This window comes from Lates calcarifer, linkage group LG14, assembly GCF_001640805.2.
Source record: "Lates calcarifer isolate ASB-BC8 linkage group LG14, TLL_Latcal_v3, whole genome shotgun sequence".
In the NCBI taxonomy this organism is placed as follows: domain Eukaryota; kingdom Metazoa; phylum Chordata; class Actinopteri; family Centropomidae; genus Lates; species Lates calcarifer.
The window spans coordinates 1,520,307-1,542,890 of record NC_066846.1 but is presented as its reverse complement, the minus strand read 5'-3'; the positions used below and the strand labels follow the sequence as shown (position 1 = coordinate 1,542,890).

Sequence of the window (22,584 nt, the reverse complement as noted above, 5' to 3'; positions counted from 1 at the left end):
GAGAGCTGCCTCTTGCAGATATCTCATTTCCAACAGAGTGGAATCCATTAAGAGCAGGTGAAAGTGAAGACTACCCACGATGTAAAGCCTTCACACTTGCTCATCAGCCAGGAACTATAAGATCATCATGACAACACTGTGAGACAAAATCAGTCTGATTATTCTGATTTCTGATTTTGCAAAGGAACACTAGCAGTAAGGCACGAAGGACTGAATCAAAATGATTTTTTTTTTGCCTCTAATCCTCCAGTAATTACTGAAGTCTTAAACATCTCACATTCTAATTTTATTCTTCATTGTACAGTTGTACAACTCTTGAGGCAGCAGGCTGGAATATAGTGATAGTCCATCAACCACAGGATCTGGGTTCAAACCTTTTATCCACTGAAGTGCTTTTGAGCACTTTTCATGAGAGAAAAACATCACTGAACTTCAGCTGGGTGCTCTGTCTAAAAGGTAGCAATGTCTTAAATTCCCAGAAACACAAAATCAGGAAAGAGGCAGCATTCCAGAGGACAGAAACAGTCAAGCAAGATTCTCATTGTCTGTTGGCCTACTGGGTGAAATTTAATTACAATCAACAATCTTTCTGAGATTTCTTATGACTTTGCTTTAGGAAGACCATAACTGAAAAGCTCTGGAAATGAATTTGCACTGTCCTGAAAAGAACAGTCTGCTAATTTAACTATGCACCTCTTCAACATTGGTGACAATTGACAATTTAAAACAAAAGTATTAAAATCAATGCAGCAGAACCAGAGATATTGTCTTTTTGTCAAAACCTGGCTACCTACATTACCCTCAAACAACTTGGCCGCTGACAGTTCGGTTGGAGATTGGGATGTGCTATCCAAGTAGCAGCTAATGCATCATGGAGCCACGGATTTATTTATTTATTCTTTAACTTTTCAAACTTGCTATCTTCAGACACTGACTCATATGACATCACAGGATATTCATCAGGCCTCACACAGCTCCCTCAGGTCACCTTCAATAATATTTTTGTATAATTATGATTATCAGTACTTACAGTATATATCCATACAATAAGGATTTCTCTCTCTCTGCTATTAAAGTTAAAACCCCTTGACTTATATAGCATGAATGCGATCAGGTGGTGAAGCAGGTCAGGCTCCTTCTATTATATGTGCTGCTGCCTTCTCCACACTTACAAATGATATAATAATATAATAAAATAATAAAAACTGGCCAGAATGATTACAACAATATGTTGTGACAGTCTCAGTGGATTTTAAGAAGTGGTTTACATTGGCACTGGTTGGTTGTAAAACAGCTATCTGCTAAGTAACCTTGTACTGGGTATATAATGTGATTATATATATTTTTAATTTGTATTGCAATCACACAGCAGCCCTGAAGTGAAGTACTGGGATTTGGGAGGTTTAAACAAGAACAAGTAACAACAAACCTTTCATAGGAAACAGAGAATTGTTGTAATGAACCCAATGTCCACTTCAGAGAATCCCTGTTATATTTGAAGTAAACAACAAAAAAAAGACCTTGACACAAAGTGTTCTACAGTCTCAACAAGTCTGTTTACTGTTGCACTTTTATAAAGTTGGAGAGTGACTTTTAGTCCATAATATGGGTCTGACTCCAGAAACACTGGATCCTACGTTTCACATACCGCGACTGATACATTTTTATTTCAGTCCCTCTGCTACCTACATCTTGCAAACACCATGCCTGCAGTTTATAAACCAGATTTTCTGTTAGAAATTTGCATTTTTCATGTCCAACCTGAGATAACCCTGATGACATCTCTAAAGTGGAGACTTCACATACACCACATCCACCAGCTGTCATAACATAATCACATGTAAATTTCCATTAAATATAGTTCGAGCGGGATGAGAGAAGAGACAGAAGGAAAGAAACCTGTTGATCATTTTGTAAAAATATTTTATGTAACAATTTAAAAGTCATAACCCACAGCGAAAGACATTCAAATCAACATGAGCAACTGGGGTGTGTCCTGAAAGCCCTCAAGCATCCATCGAGTCCGCCACCATGTAAACAGTGTTGAAAAGAAGCTGCTATGTGATTGGCTCTCCTTCCTCCTGACAGGCCTCTGCATCTCCAGATTTGTATTCAGACATTCCTCATACAATAAATTATAAAACCTACAGATACGGAGGAACTGACTTGTGGTAAACTTAACGTAAGGAGATTTTCAAGCGTTTGGGACACACCCCAGGTATGAAGAGACCTCTTTGGCACATGACACAAATCATAAAACATGACATAGAACAAACTGTAAACAAAACAGCAGTCATTACAAAATGCATTTTTTATACATAGACAGCATTAACAGATTAAAAAAACACAAACAATCTTAAAAAAAAAAACTGATTTGGCAAATGTGACCGTCCCCCAGCGATAACACTTGTCTCAGTCTGCAAGGCCTCCGTGCAAAACCGCGTCGTTGTGGTTCATGTTAGCGCGCTGGGAGGAGGAGGGCGGAGGGTGTGGGGTCAAAATCGGAAGGGGAGAAGAGGGGGAGGGGTTAAGGTTTCATTTTGAAGTCTAAACTGGTATGAGTCCTATTTGTTCTTTTGTGTCTCCGGCTTTAACTTTGCGTTCGTCCTCCTCTGGTGTGTGCGACAGCTCTGTGGTTTACCAGCAAAAGTCTCTTTAGTGCAAATAGGCTGTCAGCCGCTGCCTCCTCAGAGGGTGGAGGGGGACAGGAGAAGGTCATTTTCGTGGCGGAGGCGAGGCTGTGTTTGGTTTGGCACCTGGGACTGGTCTGGAAGGAGAAGGAAAAAAGAGGAGATTCTAGCTTAAGGTTAAAATGATACAGCACACTGACTCACTGATATTTCTTCCAAGAATAGGCTGGCAAATATTCTATATTTTTCTTAATGTCAACATATCCCATGTGCAGAGAAAAAAACAACAGTCAGTGTCTCCTACTAACAAGTGCTGCGTTATGTGTGTATCAAGGTCTCATTACTCTGTGCCATAGAGCTCCACTTTTGTGCAAAAGCTATTAAAACACATCACTGAGTCACACTGTTGCACTGGGTGACATGTCCCTTTATTTCCAACACACAGACTGTAGTTTATTTTGACTCATTCCCACACACCAAACAACAAAATCATGATGCACTGAGTTAAAATGATGAGACTGATGGGAATGTCGTTAGGTTTACAGGTATTTGAGCACTGGACAAACTGAGATTCTAAAGCATAAGTTCATATTTTTCAAAGCTTATCTTACAACAACACATTGACTGAGTTACTGGTCACAGCATTTGTAAATATTAAAAAAGAGTGCAATCTCACTAATTAAGTGTGTTGTGACTGCAGTTGGTTCTGGGGTATATTCAGTTGGTCGTGTACTGCAGGTTGTGTTTGTGTCAGTGGATAAAATCCAACACTCAGCACTAACACATTTTGGTGTTTCGATGAGGCTAATTAGCAATAATAAATATAAAATAATATAAATAAAAAAAATCTGATAGAATATTCTGATGAGATTAGCTACAGTTACAGTGTACATGCATGTTTTTATGCAGAGAATGGAGATATGATTTGGAGTGCTGCCTCAGACTTTCCACCCTGCTGAGAATACAATCATGCAGGAATTTCTTGGCATAAAATGAGCCATTATCATACGAATGGGTATTATCAGCACAAATACCAGCTATCAGTGAGTGCACACCAAAGATACTGATTCAGAGCCTGTTCTGTTGCACAGTTGAACCGTTCTTTGAACACAGTGACAGCTTGGGATTTGTAAAGTCTGACTGCTCCAGCTTTTACCTCTCACCGAGTATCTGAACTTACAGAGTTACACCAGTGGCTGGTGGAAAGTGTGAGATTTGATGTGGGATCTGCTCTTGGTAATGCTGGAGAGAACCGGATGTAGAGACATTTTGATCCATCTGCTAGATTACAAGAGCAGAGGAACCATAAAACCTGAAGAACAATCACCGTGAGGTTTCCATCTGAGGCGTGGAACAAAAACCATGACTCTGCATTTGAAGGAATGAAAATTGATTGCTGATTAAGAGCTGAGTCAATGCATTGCATGCTTTGTAAACTTGGAGTGTTTATGTGCTCACACCCGCTTTGAACAGAAAACAGCATGAAATGGAAAGATAGGAATATTGTGAGGCAGTATTTCTCAGTACTTTTATAGGTGGGTCGTGAAAGACCACAGCCTGGACTCTCAGGCTGTGGAGAGAACTACAAACAATGGCTGCTCTCTGAACATGGCTTTTCTTATTAGATGTATTTTAGATTGCATCAAAAAAACATTCTCTCTGAGGTCAGTTTAAAGTCAGGGTAACAGAGTGGTGCTTTGTAAAGCAGAAAAAGCAGTGTTGTGGTTTATACCTACAGTGTGTATAACTTCTATAGAAACGCAGTGTACCAGCCGTGTGTGTGTGTTTCTGTGTGCAAAATCAAACAGACCAATTCAAAATAAAATATCAGAAACAAAAGAAGGGCATCTGATTAAAAAATGTTCAGTGCTGAGTCAAGACTGCAAACAGGGCTTATCATATGGGGTGAAGCCTGTAAGCTAGCAAGACAAACTGAGTGTACAGCTACACTCACACACAAGATACTCACTCTGCAGTAAATCCACAGCACCCTTTGTAATAAGGGTGTGATTTTAAGCAAGGGTTCACCAAGATAAGAAGAAGCCGGAAGCTGTTCAGACACTACGGGGTCACCAGAGAAATACAACTAAATCATCAGAAACTCCTACAAAAGGATGACCTGGAGGGCGATCCATGGCCTCCAACTCACCACTCACCTTGGCCTTAACATCAACAGAGGAAAAAAGCAAGATCCTTAAGGGTCATTGCTGCTAGCACATCACCCGTCATAGTAGAAGGGGAAATGCTGGAGGATGACTTGACCCTCCTGAGTATTGTCAATAAGAAAGGTGAAGCAGAGAAGCTTTTCTCCAACTGAGGAACATTCATCAACACTTGCCACTTCCAGATCTGCTGGCCTAACACCATAAGCAACAAAGTACTGTGGCAGTGAACTAAGCAGCAGCCAACAGCCATCCATCTTCAGCGACACTGGAGATGGATAAGACATACACACCACAAACCATGGACAAACTTTGGGCCTCTGCCCCAGGAGGTGTAATGGGTGTAAGTATGTCAGTCACTAAATGAAATTAAAGACTCATGGTCATACCAGTTAAAGTGGTGTGATGAGAAGTAGGATGGAAAACCAGCAGAGACAATGTGGCTAAGAATTACCTCTCACATTTTTCACAATAATTCCTGATGATATTATTACATTAATGTGACCTGGACCCAGGTAAGCAGCAGAAAATGGATGGATGGATTAACTGATAAAATATTATTGATGTGTTTAAGTGGTGTACCTGCTGCTGTGATGATGGTTGTAGTCTGGTCTCAGATCTGCTGCTGTACAGTAACATTTAATTAAGCCCCACATCCACCTGTAGGCTCTGAATCTAAGTTCACTCCCCAGTCTCTACTGTGCTGATGGTGTTTGTCTGAAGGAAGTGACGATCTCTTCCGTGTGAGTTGGCTGACAGTTAATATTCTTTAAGATTGCCCTAAGAACAAAATAATTTTTAGTCTTTATTTTTAATTATTTTGGGGGGAATTTTTGCTTTCACTTGAGCTAACAGCAGAGAGATTACAGGAAATGAGGAGAGAGAGAAAGATAGGGGATGACATGCAGCAAAGGTTCCTGGCCAGATGTGATGAACTGGGGATATTGAATTTCTTGGTCATCTCAATGATCTTCACCCACTTGAGCAGCTAAGACTACATTACAGTATGTCTCTGTTGTGTCTGTGCTGTGTGTTGGCCAACCTGAGAGCTCTGAGAGGGGGGATGGCTGAGACTTTGCCCACAGGTTTGGGTCCCACTGCTGGGGGCATCATGACCAGCAGGCCTGAAGAGGGTTTGGACACCGCATTCAGAGCTGGACTCACTGTGGGGGAGGTTCCTCTGGCTGGGCTGAGGGGGAGAGGCCTCTGTGGAGGGAAGGGGGACAGTCTGGGCTGCAGCTGAGACACCAACTAAAAAACAACAAACAGAAATATTGATTATAGACATTTAGATATTGAGCATTTAAATGCAACTGAAGAAACTTTTCAAACTGCACTTAAGCGGCCGGGCAAAATGTCAGACGTATAGAATACAAGGACAAGAGGAGGGGAAAGAGAAAATGTTTTAAAAGCAAGAAGAACAGTTATCATAAAGGAGAAAAAGGACATCTTTCTATGTGGGATCACTGCCAACATGGAGCAACATTAAAATCCCTGGCACATGGACACAGCAGGGAGAAGAACTCCATTCCAGTTTCTGTAGTGTCAGTCTGGAAAGGATCCAGGACGGCTCCTGAATCTGTTCAGCTAGCTGATAAGAGGATCTTCTGTACCACTTCACACAGGTAGTAGATTAAGAATTACCACTACAGCACAGCTCTGAGATCAGTTCACAAAGTAAACTTGCATGAAATATTGGATATTTGACACAAACAAGAAAAAGCAATATAGCATTCAAAACCTGATCTAATTTAAAGGCATTTTACACTTCACAGAGGTACACTGATGAGAGCCGTTTCAGAGGATTAATCAATAAGAAAGCAATCAGATAAAAATCATACTGCACTTTTATTTATTATTTCTTCAGGGTTCAGAAGAAATCTCTGTAATTCATCTAAGAAATACTCTGACACAGAGTCCAACAGTTTTCTCATTAGCTCTGTGTATTTGGCAGTTACATTTACAAATTATGCATTTAGCTGCAATCATGAGAAAACTGGAGTTCTCTTAGAGCAGGGGTTTTCAAGGTCTGACACTGTGGGACAACTATGCCCACCCACCACATTCCTGGTAAACAGGAAGTATACCGTTGCAGTGGATTTAGTGAATTAGCTGTGGGCTATAACCTGAGCCCTGTTTTTAGCTTATATTTGTTTCATTTTGGAAAACTGGCAACACTAAAGGAATGTCAAATTAGCTATTAACAGTGAACCCGTGGATGCCAACTCTCACTAGATTACTGTGCTACTGAAGAAAACCTGATGATTCTCAGGCAAGTGTCTTGTTTCTATGATTTCTTAGCAGATTTATGGATGCTCATAAACAATAATGATGTGTAATGAATACCAGCATGCACCTGTCCCTTTCACCTCACACAGGATCTCTGCTTCATGTCTCTCCCTCCACATCCCCCACTTCCAACTTTCCCTACAACCTCTGGGACAGTGTCTCACTGTTTGAAAACATCTGTCTGATGAACCACACAATAGGACCTTTATCAAAACAATGAAGCATAGCTTTAATTATGACCTCCATGCATGTCCAGGCCCTGTCTCTGATTACAAATCCCTGTTAGGCTGATCCCTCCTCACCGCTGTACAGTATATGATGAGAGACCAAACCCAGATGTTTTACAGATGTTGGTTCCATGTTCTCCTGTAGGTAAAAAGTATTGTTTTCATGCTAAGCCTATATAAGGAATCAGTGTAGAGAAGGACTTGAACTTGTTGTTTATTAAAATCTTAAATGGAAAAACATGGCAGCTGCTCTGGAAACACAACATTCTCCTGAACTATCCATCAACATTAGTTTTGGAGTAAATTTGAGGTTAGATAAGGCTGTGCAATTGCAAAGCCCAATTTATATGTGGTTCAGAAAGCTGAGACTGGATTTATTTCTCTCGGGGAGGTGGGGTGATTAACATTACCTGCGTTGGTCAGTGATTTTAATCCGTCTGGAGAGCATATGTTTGTAATTTTTCACCTCCATTACTGTAACATATTCCAGTTGCAATTACCTATTGTGCTTTAGTGAAAACATTGCTCCTCCTGTAATTTACATCCCATCTGCACTCTTGTATTTTAAGGGCAAAGTGGAAGTTGAAAATGTTTTTGCTATTCTGACACATGTTGACACCAACATGCAGGGAACCAATGTAATAACAAATTAGGCAAATAGGCTGTTGTAACAGGCACATGTAGATACTGCTATTCTGTTCTGAAATTGTCCTGCTGTATGTGAATGTTACACCTTACTCTGCCATTTATTTCATGTTGTTGATTTGTTGAACCTGACCAGGCTGAATTGATTCTAGAGAGGCTGTTTCAAGTCCAAGACAATATTAGATAGTATGGTTAAAATGGGGATTTATTCATAGATACTGTGGTCTAGTTGCCTGACAACTGGTGTTGCTGCCCTGCTAGTGACACAATTATGGGAATAAGACTGGGGTTGTAACAAGCCGATGTGGGACTAATCTCTGACACTTGATATCAAAAGAACGTTTTCCCTTTCCTCATGTGAAAAGTATTGGTTTGGTAAAACTTATATCTCTGTTTCCCTGCCTGTATGTTGCTCCACATTCCTCAGGTCAGTTCTAGCTTTTACATTATTCAGTATGACTTTTAGTTTACAGTTTAAAATTCAATTTCAGTTCACAAAAGAGTCAAAAAGGGTCTTACCAGTGGAGATCGTGTTGGGTTGAGGGGCAGAGGTTTCTTGGGTGGGCTGAGTCTCTGTGGGGTCGGGGGGGATTTGGGCGGTGCTGCTGGGGGCTTGCCAGTTGGCAGCGGTGGACGAACCACCTTGAGTTCCCGGGGACCAGCCTGGGGAGATGGGGCGGGTCTCAGAGGTCGCACAATGTTGACTGGCTGGGTGCCATTGGGCGCCAGGCCTGGTCTGAGAGGCAGGACCTCTTTGCTGGTGTGAGGAAGCTGGGATCAGAACAAACACAACAACTCAAATAAAAGAAAAATACCTCAAAATAATAAGACCAATTTCCAACCCATTATTCACAAACATTACCTCATTGTGTGTCAATGTCCATTAAGAAGATTTCTTCAACAATGACTAGCCATTGATCTTGTGTCAGGGAGCTGCTATTCCCTCATCATAATGACTTTTTAACTTGCTCTTAGTTATACACACACACACACACACACATATATATATGTATATGTGTATGTGTATATATATGTATATATGTATGTATGTATGTGTGTGCGTGTGTGTGTGTATAATACAATACAATATATACATGGTTACTCTTCACTTCACAGAAGGGCTCAATGATTCCCTTCCCCTTCGTCTTTCTGTCCTTCGTCCCTCATTTCCCTCCCTCTTCTTTGTCTCCTCTCTTGTCCCTCTGGTGTCTCATTTGTTGCAAATGACAAATGTACCCCAGCCCTGAGCTTCAAACCCATCCAATTCAATAAATGCTATAAAAACAAGGAAATAACAACATGATGAAATGATACTGAAGGCACAATGAGCCAGTGAGGATGAGTGTTGTGGATGTGGGAGGAGGGAGACTTTAAGTGGTCACACAATATAACAAGCTGCTATAAAATGGGGTCATTTAATATGAAGGTCAACCTCATGGATGGCCCATTATTCACTAAAACACAGCAAGAGGAACAGTCACCACCCTGCTCCTATTTCCTCCCTTCCTTCCCTGTTTTCCTTTCTGTGCCACACACACTTTCCACTCACCCCCTTGTGGCTGCTAGCTTTGTTGATTGGTCCAACCACCTTCAGGTGAAAGGCAGGATTCAGATGACCATTCTTCCCTTTCTCCACTGATGCCTCCGCCCTGAGCAGAGAAATGAGGACAGACAGAAAATAAACCAGAGCCTGACACCTGAAAGCTGTCCTAATTCATCACTCTTCTCAATCTGGCATTGATTTTTTTAGCCCCAGGTGGGAGAAGAGAGAGAAGAGAAGTCAACATGAAGTTTCTCATCCAGGATGATGTGAGAGGAAACGAGGAGGTGAAGGATAGACCAAATGTTTCAGCCCAGTGTATGGGAGCTGATTTCTGATGAGGCTGTCAAGTTGAGCTGAGTGGACTAGTCCCTCAGCAGCTCTTTACACACACACACACACACATAGACACACAGATACACTGGCAGGCACATAAGTGTATAAGCTAATAAGCATTGAGTGCTATGTGCATAACACAAACATATCATGTCCTCCTCATTGAGAACAGCTGTAAGTGAAACTGACATTAATAAATCTTTTCCTGGTGATGTTTGTCCTCTTGGACTTCCAAAGTTCATCTCTGTGTGTTACGTATGCAGCTGGTGTCAGGACATGGTTAGCTAATCTTAGCAAGACTGGGGGAACAGAGGGAAACAGCTAGCCCGTCTCAAACACAAAGAGAAAACTTACAGTTTGTAGCTTTGAAAATAAAACCAATTAAAACTGTATCTAGCAACCTGTGCAACAGCCAGAGACACAGAACAGAGGTACTGGGCAGATGGGTAAATTGTAGTTTATCAGGTTTGTTGCTCATGTTGGTTATAGGTATGTATACAGGTAAACTGCTGGCTGTAAAACCAAAACAGTGAGCTAAAATAAGCTGGGAAGCTCCATAGAGCAGTGGGGAACTGCAGAGTTGGTGATAATTCTGTGTTGGCTCACAGCAACAGCTGTATGTATACCTTATATATACACCTAGTTATTTGATCCTATATATATATGTACTGATCAGCCACAACATTAAAACCACTGACACGTGAAATGAATAACACTCAACAAAATCCAGCATCTGTGGGAACTGCCTAATATTATGTAGGTCCCCCTTGTGCCACCAAAACAGCTCTGACCCACTGGGGCATGGACATGAGATGTCTGGGGGTGTCTGGCACCAAGACATTTGCAGAGGATCATTAGGGTCTTGTGGGTTGTGGGGTGGGGGCTCCATGGATCTGCCTTGTTTGACCCATGGTTTCCTAGCAGAACATTGTACTGTAACAAAATGATCAGTGTTATTCACTTCACCTGTCAGTGGCTTTAATGTTGTGGCTGATCAGGGTATGTATATAACAATATTGATAAGTGCAGCTTTAAAAGTTCACAGGGTAACTTTATGTTGGGTACAGCAACATAAAGTTACCCTGTGACTTTACAGCACAGCCACATGCAATACAGTAAAACATCATGGCTGACTACAGTCTCCAGTGACCACAGAGCTAAATCAACTGAACCTAAATATTAGAAGCTCTCCAGAGGAAGGATTTACTGCAGGGTTGTTGCACTGGATTGAATTAGACCATAGAGCTATACTTTATAAACTGGTAACTCAGTATATGTATATACTGAGGGCTCTTAGCTGATTAGAAGGCTTTTCAAGCATACTGGATGTATATGCTTAGAGAGGCCTTTAATCAGCTTTGTTGAACTGTAAATGAACTTAAACTATTGGCCATGGAACAAAACCAAAAAAGCAGAGGGTTTTTGTTGCAACTGCTGCCATTAAGAGTCTTCTTAATCATCACAGCTGCTCAGTTTTCAATACTGTTAGCCATTCATTCAGTTGTCTCCCCCCTGTCACCCCTCAGCAGCAGTTACTGTAAAATCCTGCTGAGGCCCAATATCACCAGTATTTAGCCTCTCTCTCTGTCTTCATTTGGAAGGTCAGGGTCTTTAAAACGCTGCTGTAATGCTGGATCCTCTCCAGACACATTTCTGTTCTGTAAATCACTGTGGAAGACTTGAGTATTTTCAGAGGCACTAACTCAGCCAGTGTTATGACGAGGTTGTCTCTCTGGGTGAGGTATATGGCAGCGCTCATAAAGGAAGCTCTGGGGTTTATGAGGACATGGATTTTGTTTGGTTCTGGTGGAGCTGAGATGCAGCATAAAATGCTGCCATTTATGCTGATATAGAGATGGAAAGCTCTGGTGTACACATTGATCTGCTGGGAGGGCTAGCAGACACGCCAATGAGCACTTCTTTCCTTCTTGTAATTCTGCACTTCCCTTCCTCCTCCCTTTACTTCCTTTCCAATTTAGTTCTGCCAGCGTGCATGATTTTTTTTTGAATTCATCCTAGTGCCACATTTGCCAACTTCCTTCTTTTCCAATCTTTGCTTCCTTCCTTCATCTTCCTGAATCATTTTCTTTCCTCTATGAATAATTAACTTCCTCCTTCCTACACTTTGTGTACTGTGTGAAGTGCAACAACAAGCAAATTCCAAGATATAGAGTGATTTGAGATAGAAATCGAGCACTGGACATACATGAAAGATCTTGTTTTATGTTGTGAAAAATATATCTTTTGTGTGGAGAGGAAACTAAAAATTTCTATTATTAATTAGTCTGCTAAGTATTTTCTCTATTAGTTTGGTCTATTGGTCCGTAAAATTGCAGAAAACAGAGAAAAACATGCATCAGCCCAAGAGGATGTCTTCAAATAGCTTGTTTTTTTCAAACAAAACAGTCCAAATCCCAAATGAACTGTTACATATGACAAAGAAAAGAGGCAAATCTTGATTTTGCTTGAACAATGAGTTAAGCTATTAACTGTTATCAAAGTTATTACAGCTTCATTTTATGTGGATTGACTGAACAATCAATCGTCTAATTGTTTCAGCTCTTCTTTTTGAGTATTGTATGATTTTGTAGTTTAAAATATTACAGGACTGACCCCTGTGTGTGCTGAGAGGTCCCTAGAGTTCAGCTACTCACCCTGTTATGGTGGGTACTGAGTCAGGTTCAGGTTTTGAAGTGTAATTTATTTTTCTGTCTGACTGTGCCTGATTTCTACAAAGGAAAAGTGTTACATTGGCCTGGTGAGCAAACATTGTGTCATGGAAAAATAAAACAAATATAGCTTGGGATTTTGGTTCAGGCTCTGAGCTTAATTCTGATCTGTGAATAACAAGAATGAGATGATCATGTATTTTTATGTCATGTAAAGGTAATTCTGTGGTGTCCCTTTGTGTTGTTTGTTTCTGACATAAGTCCAGTAAAGTCTGTGTTAGTGTGGCTAGCTGGCTGGCAGACAGACAGACAGACAGACAGACAGAACACAGTACTTGTTGCTCTTGTTCTTCTCTCTCTGGGAAAGCCACTTGTGGTAATAGGAAGTCTTGATCCTGTAGCAGTAGAAGAGCAGCAGCACTGTAGGCAGAAGCACCAGGAAGGCAAACAGCAGCCCCACCACCAGCCCAACCTGACCTGTGGAGACACACACACACTCAGAATGATTACATGTTGACTACTATCCCTGCAATGAGTCATATCCAGTTATCCATCACTGTATTGGGGGTGTGATGTTTACATGGATCATGGTTTACTCTTTACATATCTGTGTACAGACTTATGTTGCCATTTGGTTTTAAATTAGTTTCTGTTCAGGTGTGTCTGGTCTGTAGTAATATTGACTCAGCAGATAAAGGTAACAGTAAATTATAAATTAATATAATCAGAAAATATGACTCATTCCATAATATAAAATGAAACCAACTGATGAAACTCAATATGCTGAATGAACAAACCCTTGTGTGTGTTATCAACATACATTAAATAAGCACCCTGTTGTTCAACTTGAGGAGGAATACAATGACTGGATTTATTTGCTGATATGGATGCAGACCTTGAGACAACAGCAAAAAAAAAAAGAAAGAAGAAGAAATGTATATATATCCTGCATTTCTAAACATGGAGCTAATGTTTTGTTGATCTGTTTAAGTCTGCTCATTAAAGCTTGATTAATCAGATTTCTGTAATAAGATTTGATGTTTACAGCACTTAATTGCTACTCTGAAATCTGATTATAACAAGACTATAGATTGCAAGGTAAATGATGCTCACGTGTTGTATTTGCTTTCATGCATTTTGGTATGGAGGCCACAAGTGTGGAAACAGCAATACGCACTGATGTCAAGACTTTTAGGGTTCAGAATTAGGTTTAGGTTAAGGACAGGGTTGGGCATTTAGTTGTGCTGGTTGAGGTTAGGGTAAAGTGTGTGTGTTTATGTGTCTGTGTATGTGTGTGAGTGAGAGACTGAACTCACTGTCATACTGGACAGGACCACTGTCCACACTGCCCCCAAGTCCTGGCTTCTCACAGAAGGGTGGTGCCCAGCCTCGATTACAGTGGCAGTTTCCATTGCTGTTACACACCTGCACACACACACATACACACACACACATACACACACACACACACACACACACACACACACACACACACACACACACACACACAAACAAGGCATTTGTTAATGCGATTTGCTGTTCAGTTTCCTGTATAATCTTCTGTACATGTGTCTGGAGGTGTACCAGTCAAATTAGAAGCACTAATGTCTTGTTTACTACAGATTGGCACTGCATGTGTTTTAATGGGATTTTCCCTCCTCTACCTTTAGATGTTCTCCTTTTAAATGGAACAGACTGCAAAACACTGAGATTACAAACAATGATATCTCAAATTTGCACATTATCTGTATATAATGTACCTTTGTATGTATGTTTGACTTATTATTATTTTGTGCTGTAAGTGGTGGTATTTATCTTTGAACCTGTACTTCCTGTACATGTGTGTGACCTCTTCTGGCAAAATGGCAAACTTCAGACCCTAAACCACCCCAGGTTCATGATGTGGTGTTTAGTTCTTGGTCATTTGAATAATTACAAATGTATCTAGTCTTATGCACCACTAAAGCGCAATACAAACTGAAATGCTATTAGTGAATTAAGGCCGACTCCTGCATTTGTACCTATATATCAGTGTTAAATCTGGTCTTAGACCTTTATTATTTCAATTAATATTACCCCTTATAAGCCACCTTTGAGACTTCGTTTAAAAGTTTAAATGTGGAAAATCTTCACCTTTACTTCACTACATTTGGCAGTAAATTGCTTTTAAGAGTTTTTAATTGACTTGTCTTAAACTTGTGAAAAAAACAACAACTTTTATCTGGAGATTAGCATTTAAACTTGATTAATATCTCCAGACATCTTGTGTAATTCACCACCTCTAAATGAAGGAGAAAATACTGCCATGCTCTAGATAGGATAATTACATCTTGATGTAATTATCCTATCGGTGATTAACATGCCTATTTACCCCATTAGCACTCGGTCGACATGAAGGGCGCTCAGTTGTTTGCTGATTCTTATCGACTCCTTTATTTCAGGCCTAGTGTGGTTTCTTTGTGAAAAATGTTTATGCTGTGAAGAGCATATTTAAAAGGCATTTCTACATCATATAAAAATAAGAGGGGAAAAGCTGTATGAAATGAAATGTCATGACCTGGATTTAAACACACCATCACTGATATATAACACATCCTTCAGCCTGCTAAGTCTGTAGAACCTCTAATATGTTTTAAGCCTCTTTAATAAAAATCTCCTGTCTATGTTTTTTAAAAGATACAGACCAGTTGAGCTCTCAGAAGTGACTACTCCCCTGCTCATTGTTCCTGTTTATTTGCATGAAAACACATCCTAAACACAGGAGGAAGACCCTAAGCTGAAAGGAGGGGAAAACTGTCTATTTAGAATAATCCTGACTCAAAGCCATTTCCATTATCCATCTACTGTTACACTGAGAGGAGAGAACAAAAAACGGACAAACAGCATAAAACAACAAAGTGAAAAGAGAAGGAGAAGGAGATTAAAGGAAGAGAGGATATGTCTGGTGTCTTCTTCTTGCTCATAATATTTCAAATCCTAATCAAATAGCAATGGCTGGTGAGTGGTAGGCACATCCCTTATGCAGTAGATGGGGTAAACAGACCGAGTCTTCTAAGGTGTGAATTTTCAGTTAAGGCAGGGTTCGCTTCAAACGCTCAGGGTCAAAAAAAGCTACAGAACAGTCCAAAACACAATCTAGGCAATGCTAGCTAGGTTTAGGACTGGTGTGTATGGAACTGGCCTTTTGTAAAAACTTTATTTTAGAGATGGCTTTTATTAAAAGGTCTTGGGTTTATGTTCTATCTGCACCAAAAAGTCGAACAGCAAACTGTTCTGATGCAGCAAACAGCATCGACCCATCATAGCATCAGAGGTGTTGCTAGAGGCTTGGTAATGCTGCTGAATTAGTGTTGAGCTAACTGCAAAAACTATACTCAAAGTCATCAAATCAAATGACAAAAATTTAACAAATACTGTTATACATTTTTGAAGACTAAAATTAAAAGTAAATCAGAATCAGCACTGCCTGTAACCTCACTAAAGAATTTAGTTAGCTAATGACATGCTAACATTTGACTTGCAAGTGATGCTACGCTACTAGTGTAGGTTTAAAGCTAGTCAGCCATTTATGCTAACATTAGCATCCATCCATTATTTATACTGTTTATCCGTTAAGGGTTGGGGAGGGGCTGGAGCCTGGTGTGGTCCTCAACACCCCTGCTGACAAAATAATGTCTGTCCTCAGCTTATAAACCACAGATATCAGCACAAGTTTGTTTACACTGTGTCTCTGTGCCTCTACAGTCTCAGCTGTCAATCAAATACTCTGCCCACTCAGAGGTTCCGAGACTAAAAGAGCCATTTTAAAATCACGCTGAAATTATGCCTGAATGCATCTCTGTTGGAATAATATGTATGGACACAATTGAATATAATTTCACCCAGTTGCCTAATAAACTGATAAATTAAGGTTTTCAGTTTGCAGTAAAGCTGCAATACAACATGAAATTGGCATCTAACAGTTTCCATTTGTGTCTCAGCCTAGCTTTCATGTGTTGACATGGGAGAAACCCAGGGGGACTGAAGGGAAAACTGTCAGTTGTTAAATTCTAAAAGGAAAAAAAAGCAGGTTTAATTTTCCGGTGGCTTTACAAATATTACACTGCAGACAAAAATATCAGCTGTCAGCATGTCAGCTGCTTTGGTCTGAAACCCCTCACCTATTAAAAAGCCACACTGGTGGAACATTAATGGCAACTGCCATATTGCATTACACTGCTATATTCTTTCCTTAGCCTGGAGCCATACACAGAAAAATGACAAAATAAATCAGTGTTCTCTGGGAATAATCTGGCCTGCCTTATCAATGTGGTTTCCAAAAGTGAAATGAGATCGTCAAGTTTCATATAACTGTAGAGCTATTGTCAGGTGTACCTATTAAACTAGTAACTCAGTATATTTTATGTTTACGGTATAGTCTATATAAATCCAGTCTATATAAATGAATATACTATCTACACAGCCTTTTATTTCTGTTTCAAATACCTGAGTGTAGATTTATTAAGTTTATTGCAGTTTACTACCAGAGGAGAATATTTTTGATTGCTCCGTGCTTTAGTTTAGAGGGGTATTTACCACCACTAATGATGTAAATGAGCACAGGCGCAGTTGAGTTCATTAGAATGCACTGTTCCTAATTAACCTTTCAAAATACACCACCCGTGGGACGTTTTGGCCTTAGAAGTATTACTTTAGGTGTGTTTTGGTCTGCGACCAGACTCAGTCTTGACACAACCTTGACAAGTAACACACCATTTTAAAGCTCTATGTCTCCCAATTCTATCTGTGCAAAGAATTTTTAGGATCCTTATGTCACTGCGACAGCTGATTTTCATCACGTAGCTGGTAAGCACAAAACTGAAAAGCCACTCATTGCAAAGTTTTAAGTAAACATACTGCACCCAGGTTTTAGTGGAATAAATGTGTTTTCATGGAGAAAAAGTCCAAAAACTTGTGTAGTTTTGATTATGATTGCTTGATTGATTGAGACCAGGATTATGACTGTAATCAAAAGTTTGAAGAACCGTAACCTTTTTACTTTGGGTCCAATATTTTCAGGCTTGTGCACAAAAATAGTCTGTGATAAAAGGTTACGATTGATTTGTACACCAGGAGTAAGTGAATATAAAATCTGCTGTCTGAGTTTTTAGGATTTAAAAGTGCCACAGTTAAAGTTCCCATCCATCAATGCAAAACCTGCTTCTCTGTTCCTGTTGTTAACCTGGCTTGGTTGGGAGCTTTAAAAGCACAGTTAACTGTGTCTGTGAATGGAAGCCAGTGAGGGATCATGTCTGAGTCACAGCACTAATGACTCCTGCTGGTTGGTGGTTATCCCTCCACAGTGGCAGGTGGAGCTGGGAGGGACAGCAAGTCTCCCACACATCTCCCCTGATGTCTATCTACACTCACCCCAGGGCAAAAGCAGGGTTAGCAGTGGGAAGGACTGCAGTGCAGTGGGAACTGGGCTTTCCCAACAGGCATCAACTGAGGTAAAATCTCAATCTACAATGGCAGAAACCTGTGGTCCTGTCATCCCGCAGTAGCACACTCTGTTTAGTCATGAGTTCCTAAAAAACACACTTGACTGTGTCATTGGTGGGAAGCCAGTGAGGGATGATGTCCTTGTCAGTGCACTTTCAACTCCTATAGTTTAAAACCTTCCAAGTCAGCTGCCGTGAACCTGACCAGTCTGCAGTAAAACACTGATAGGACCAGCTTTATCTGGATGGACTGCTCACTGACTGTTCTTTAGGAGACAGTTTGTATTTCAGTGCTAATGGAGGAGACATCGATTCTTATATTGTGATGAAAATTCCCACCAGTGACCATATCAATATCTGAATTTCCCTTAGTGTCAGTAGCAAGGATGGGATACTCTGTACAGCAGTGTGTACACTTGATATTTCAGACATCTATCCATACGTTCGTGCTCTACACCTCCTGATCTCAGCTCAGATCAGTTTTTACACAAGACACGTCTAATTCTGGTAGTGAACTACCATGACATTATCCTATTTATGTTTCAGGTTATATGTGATGAACTTCACTTCATACTTTCATTACACACTGTCTCAATTTCAGACACTAACTTCAGAGGTCCAAGTCAGAGTTAAAACTGATAAATAACCTCTATCTACATCCCCATCTCCTCTTAAGGTAACAAGTGTTTAAACCGCAAACACTCCACTCGAGAGCTTGGTTACTAACTCATAAACTATGTATGATTCTTCCTTATCTGCCTCAGGCTTGCTTGTACTGCTCCAATAAATAGTTCATCACTTCAGTTGCTGTTGCATTCCAGCCATCTATTTTCCTGCCTTTTACAACAGACTTGGTGACAGCGCTGCAAAGCGCTACCTATGCCCAAGGACACAGTGTGACAATAAGATTAGGGAGCTGTGCCCAGCAGCTAAGTGAGTTGAGTCTGTTGCATGACTCTGTATGCTCTTGTGTGTGTGTGTGTGTGTGTGTGTGTGTGTGTATGAATACCCCGTTGCCGTGACAGCGTGCGATGCAAGTCTCCAGCTCGGTAAAAGAGGCATTTTGGCATCTGCGGTCTCTGCACACCTGTGGCAACACAAGCAGAATGATCACATACTGTGATAAAGATTACAGTGCACACTCACACACACATATACAGACTTTGATCGGCCTACTGCCAGTGCCCTTGGGCTTTGGAACAACCTGGCTGCCTGAGGAGATTGGGCAAGCAGCATCAGTATCCTCTTTTAAATCACTTCTTTTATAGACTGCCTTTTACAGCTTGTAATGATGTTTTATTGAGCTGCTTTTACCAAATATGTTTGGTCTTGACTGCTGCTCTAATACTCATTTTAATAACCATTTACATTAATGCAGGAGTGATGTGTCGCTCTCTAAGGAGCTTTGTGAGTCATGTAACTCATCCATTCTTACAATGCTAGAACAGACGTTAGGGTAGGCACTGGTAGTTTGGGAACAGGTAGGAGTAGAGTCAGTGGTGTAAAGGGTGAGTCACTGACACTGATCTGGGACCAGAGACTCTAATCAGGTAGAGAGGCTGAAGCTTTATCTTTTTGCGTTTCAGCTGTGTGAGGAGGAGGTGAGATGGAGGAGGTAAAAACACAAACAGATTGGAGTTGCAAATATTTTTTTGTCATTCTAAATTTTGTCAATTCTGATGTTATCAGATTCAGACTCTCAAAGTCTGACCGAGCTCCTAAGTCTTTACCTCTCGTGCAAGAGGACAAAAAGGAACTGAGTGTCCCAGAAAAACTGATGAACAGGCAAGTAATTAGTGACAGGCCAATGCTCTGTGCATAGCCAATATCGTCATTAATACAAAAATAATTGTCCACCATTGCCCTAACTCATTGTCCAACACTGACTGGCTGACTTCAGCACATTTTGCAGCCAGGTGTCCATTTTTAGTAGCGATAATAGTGAGTTTTACTTATTTGTAGCCTTTTTCACTGATGTAATGGAAAAAAAAAACAAAAACTCAGATGTCTGTGTACAGATTACCCAAACAAGATCCATACTAATCAGTCAGCTTCAGAGATGTCAGTAGGTGTATTTTTGAGCCAGGCAAAGTGTTTCCCCCTGTCTTTATGCTAAGCTAGGCTAGCCATGTCCTGACTCCACCTCTGTACCTAACACACAGATGAAAATTAGTGTCAGCCCTCTTTTCTCACTCTCATGAAGAAAGCTAATAAGGGACTTTCCCAAAATCTTCGACTATTTCTTTTACAAAGGAGATGTAGGTCCCTTTCCTTTACCATAAAGTACCATAGTCATCAAGTGTAGAAATAATCAATCAAGAAATTGTTTGGTGTCAACATTCAAAACCACTGTGACTTAATGTAATCTGGGTTAGGGTTAAAAACTAACCTCCTGAGGGGACACTGTAGCAACATTTGAAAAGTGCACTATGCATAAACGTGTAAACACACTTCAGCTTCTCTGACAAATTGCAGGTCATAATTCAACACTTTTTTATGTAGCACTCTATCACTGGGCTGTATTAGTGCTAATATTAGTATTTGCATTTATTTGGTACTGTATCTCCTGCTCTGCCTGTTGTTGTTGCTTCACCATTGTTAACAGCGGAATCAATTTAGTGTAGGTGAATGTGTGACTGTGTGATTAGAAGCAGCAGCTTGGTGCTATGTGTGCATTTATTGCTGAGAAAAGGCCAGTTCAATATGATGACTCAAAATTCATCAGGCTGGATGGCAGACAATATTCTCTGCTGCCTATTTATAATATATTACTCATGCACCATTATTCAGTCTTTTCAGCCCGGCCAGCACAATAGCTGAAATGGAATTCAAGTGGCTGGAATGTGCTGCAGAGGGAAAGCAATATAGACAGACGGAGAAATAGAATTTTGCTGGTGCAATGGAGGGGACTGCAGATACTGCTCAGTGTGTGTGTGTGTGACTTTTTATATACATGTATTTCACATGCATAATTCAGCTCTCATTTTGTATAATTTGTGTATGTGTGTGCAGGTGGATTTACTTGGAATTTTATACACCATTTAGCATCTGATTTATAGCCCAATGAAAGTAACAGAAAAGGAGTTTCAAACAAACACCTAATAGAAGAGACCTCCTCCCACTAACATTTAGTTTTGTATGAAGTGGGCTGATACAAACCCCTGATCATGTATTCAGCAGGAGAATGAGTGACAAATAGCAACCAGAACACTGACAACTGACACTATCTTTAGATGAAATAAACCATGTTCTTTCAGCACATGTTCATCCACTTACAGAAAGTGAAAAGATTAAGAGAGATCTCAGGGTGATATAACAAGAGTTACACTTTGAAAGCTGTTGTAGTGAAGCCAAAGTCTGAATCCAGAATGCTGCAGTGAGGTTGAGCTATCAAACACTTTTGAGTTACAGATGAATAAATGTTTACAACCTGTAGCTATAACCTGAAACTGCAATGAACAGTGCAAGTTAAGGTTAACATCTTACTCACTTTTTCACATCTTTTTTTTTTTGCAATGTACTTGACCCAAATACTGGGGGTCCTTACTGACTTGGAAGCCTTAAGTTGAACACCACTTTCATAATAGGTATTGAAGTTGAACTGGGAGTTTATGACTCCTGGAACTGACAACAGAAGACTCACCACTTCTTTTCTGTAAGTTATCGTCAGTATAGTGCAGCAAGCATGTCAGCTAGACATTAGTCAAGTTTTATTTTGGAAGGTGAGGCAGGAACACATTACAATTCTACAATTACATGTATTAGGAGTCTGCTCTAGTCAAACTGTGTGTGGAGCATTTTAACTTCATTAATTTACCCTAAACATGAAACAAGAATCACTGTATTCAGTGAATTTTGGCTTTTGTCTTGCAGTGTAACTGTTAGTTTACCTATGACTAGGTGCATTTTGGTGGAAATAATCAGTGTGTGGTTTCTGCAGGTTTCAGCTAGACTTCCTGCCTGTCCCACACTGTATTTACGTGAAAATCAATTAGCCACAGCTGATATAACGTGCTGCTGCTGATGTTTGTCATTTCAGCCCTCACTAAAATGGGAAGCCTGAATGTTCTGTATGCTGCTTTTTGCTAACACAAAAGATTGTATTAACAACTAATTAGCCTTGAAACTACATACCCAGATATCCTGGCAACCTGAAACTGTATTCCCAGCTATAGCACACATTGTAAGTAAGCTCCTCAACCTTGCAGTATGGTAACCTTTACAAACAGTACCACTGTTAAAAGGAAGTGAGCCAAAAAAAGTGATGCAAAGATCCTAAAGAAACTCCCAGTGAAGAGGAAGCAGAAACACTGCTCAGTCATTTGTTTTCTGGCTTCAGAACACAGCTTTAAATCCTTTGAGACTGAAATGTGTTGTGTAGTCAATTTCCTTCTCCCTGCACCCTGTTGTGTGAGCGGGTCAGATCAAAATACCAGGCAGGTGTGCATGCTCTTGGCAGGTGGCCAGATACATTTGTTACATTTGTTAAGCCAAGGGTTGATGTTGATCAAAAACCCTGTTAACCTTATGGGCACTCCATAGTGAGATGCAGGAAAACTCCTCCTCATTCATTTGGAAAAACAGACAAATTAACTAATTTCCTGTT

At 40.3% G+C, this 22,584-nt stretch overlaps 1 protein-coding gene across 1 annotated transcript in view; it reads right to left on the bottom strand.

Annotated features, from left to right (window-relative positions):
• Positions 1 to 1,906: 1,906 nt before the first annotated feature.
• The window catches only part of adam19a (ADAM metallopeptidase domain 19a), a 156,211-nt gene continuing 135,533 nt past the window's right edge, over positions 1,907 to 22,584 (bottom strand). The window contains exons 17-23 of the mRNA XM_018693824.2: positions 18,988 to 19,065; positions 13,815 to 13,923; positions 12,834 to 12,975; positions 9,503 to 9,602; positions 8,473 to 8,724; positions 5,835 to 6,043; positions 1,907 to 2,767 (exon numbers count right to left, since the gene is read on the bottom strand). Of these exons, the coding sequence (XP_018549340.1) occupies positions 2,716 to 2,767; positions 5,835 to 6,043; positions 8,473 to 8,724; positions 9,503 to 9,602; positions 12,834 to 12,975; positions 13,815 to 13,923; positions 18,988 to 19,065 (942 nt within the window). The 3' untranslated portion in view covers positions 1,907 to 2,715. The remainder of the gene's footprint in view (positions 2,768 to 5,834; positions 6,044 to 8,472; positions 8,725 to 9,502; positions 9,603 to 12,833; positions 12,976 to 13,814; positions 13,924 to 18,987; positions 19,066 to 22,584) is intronic.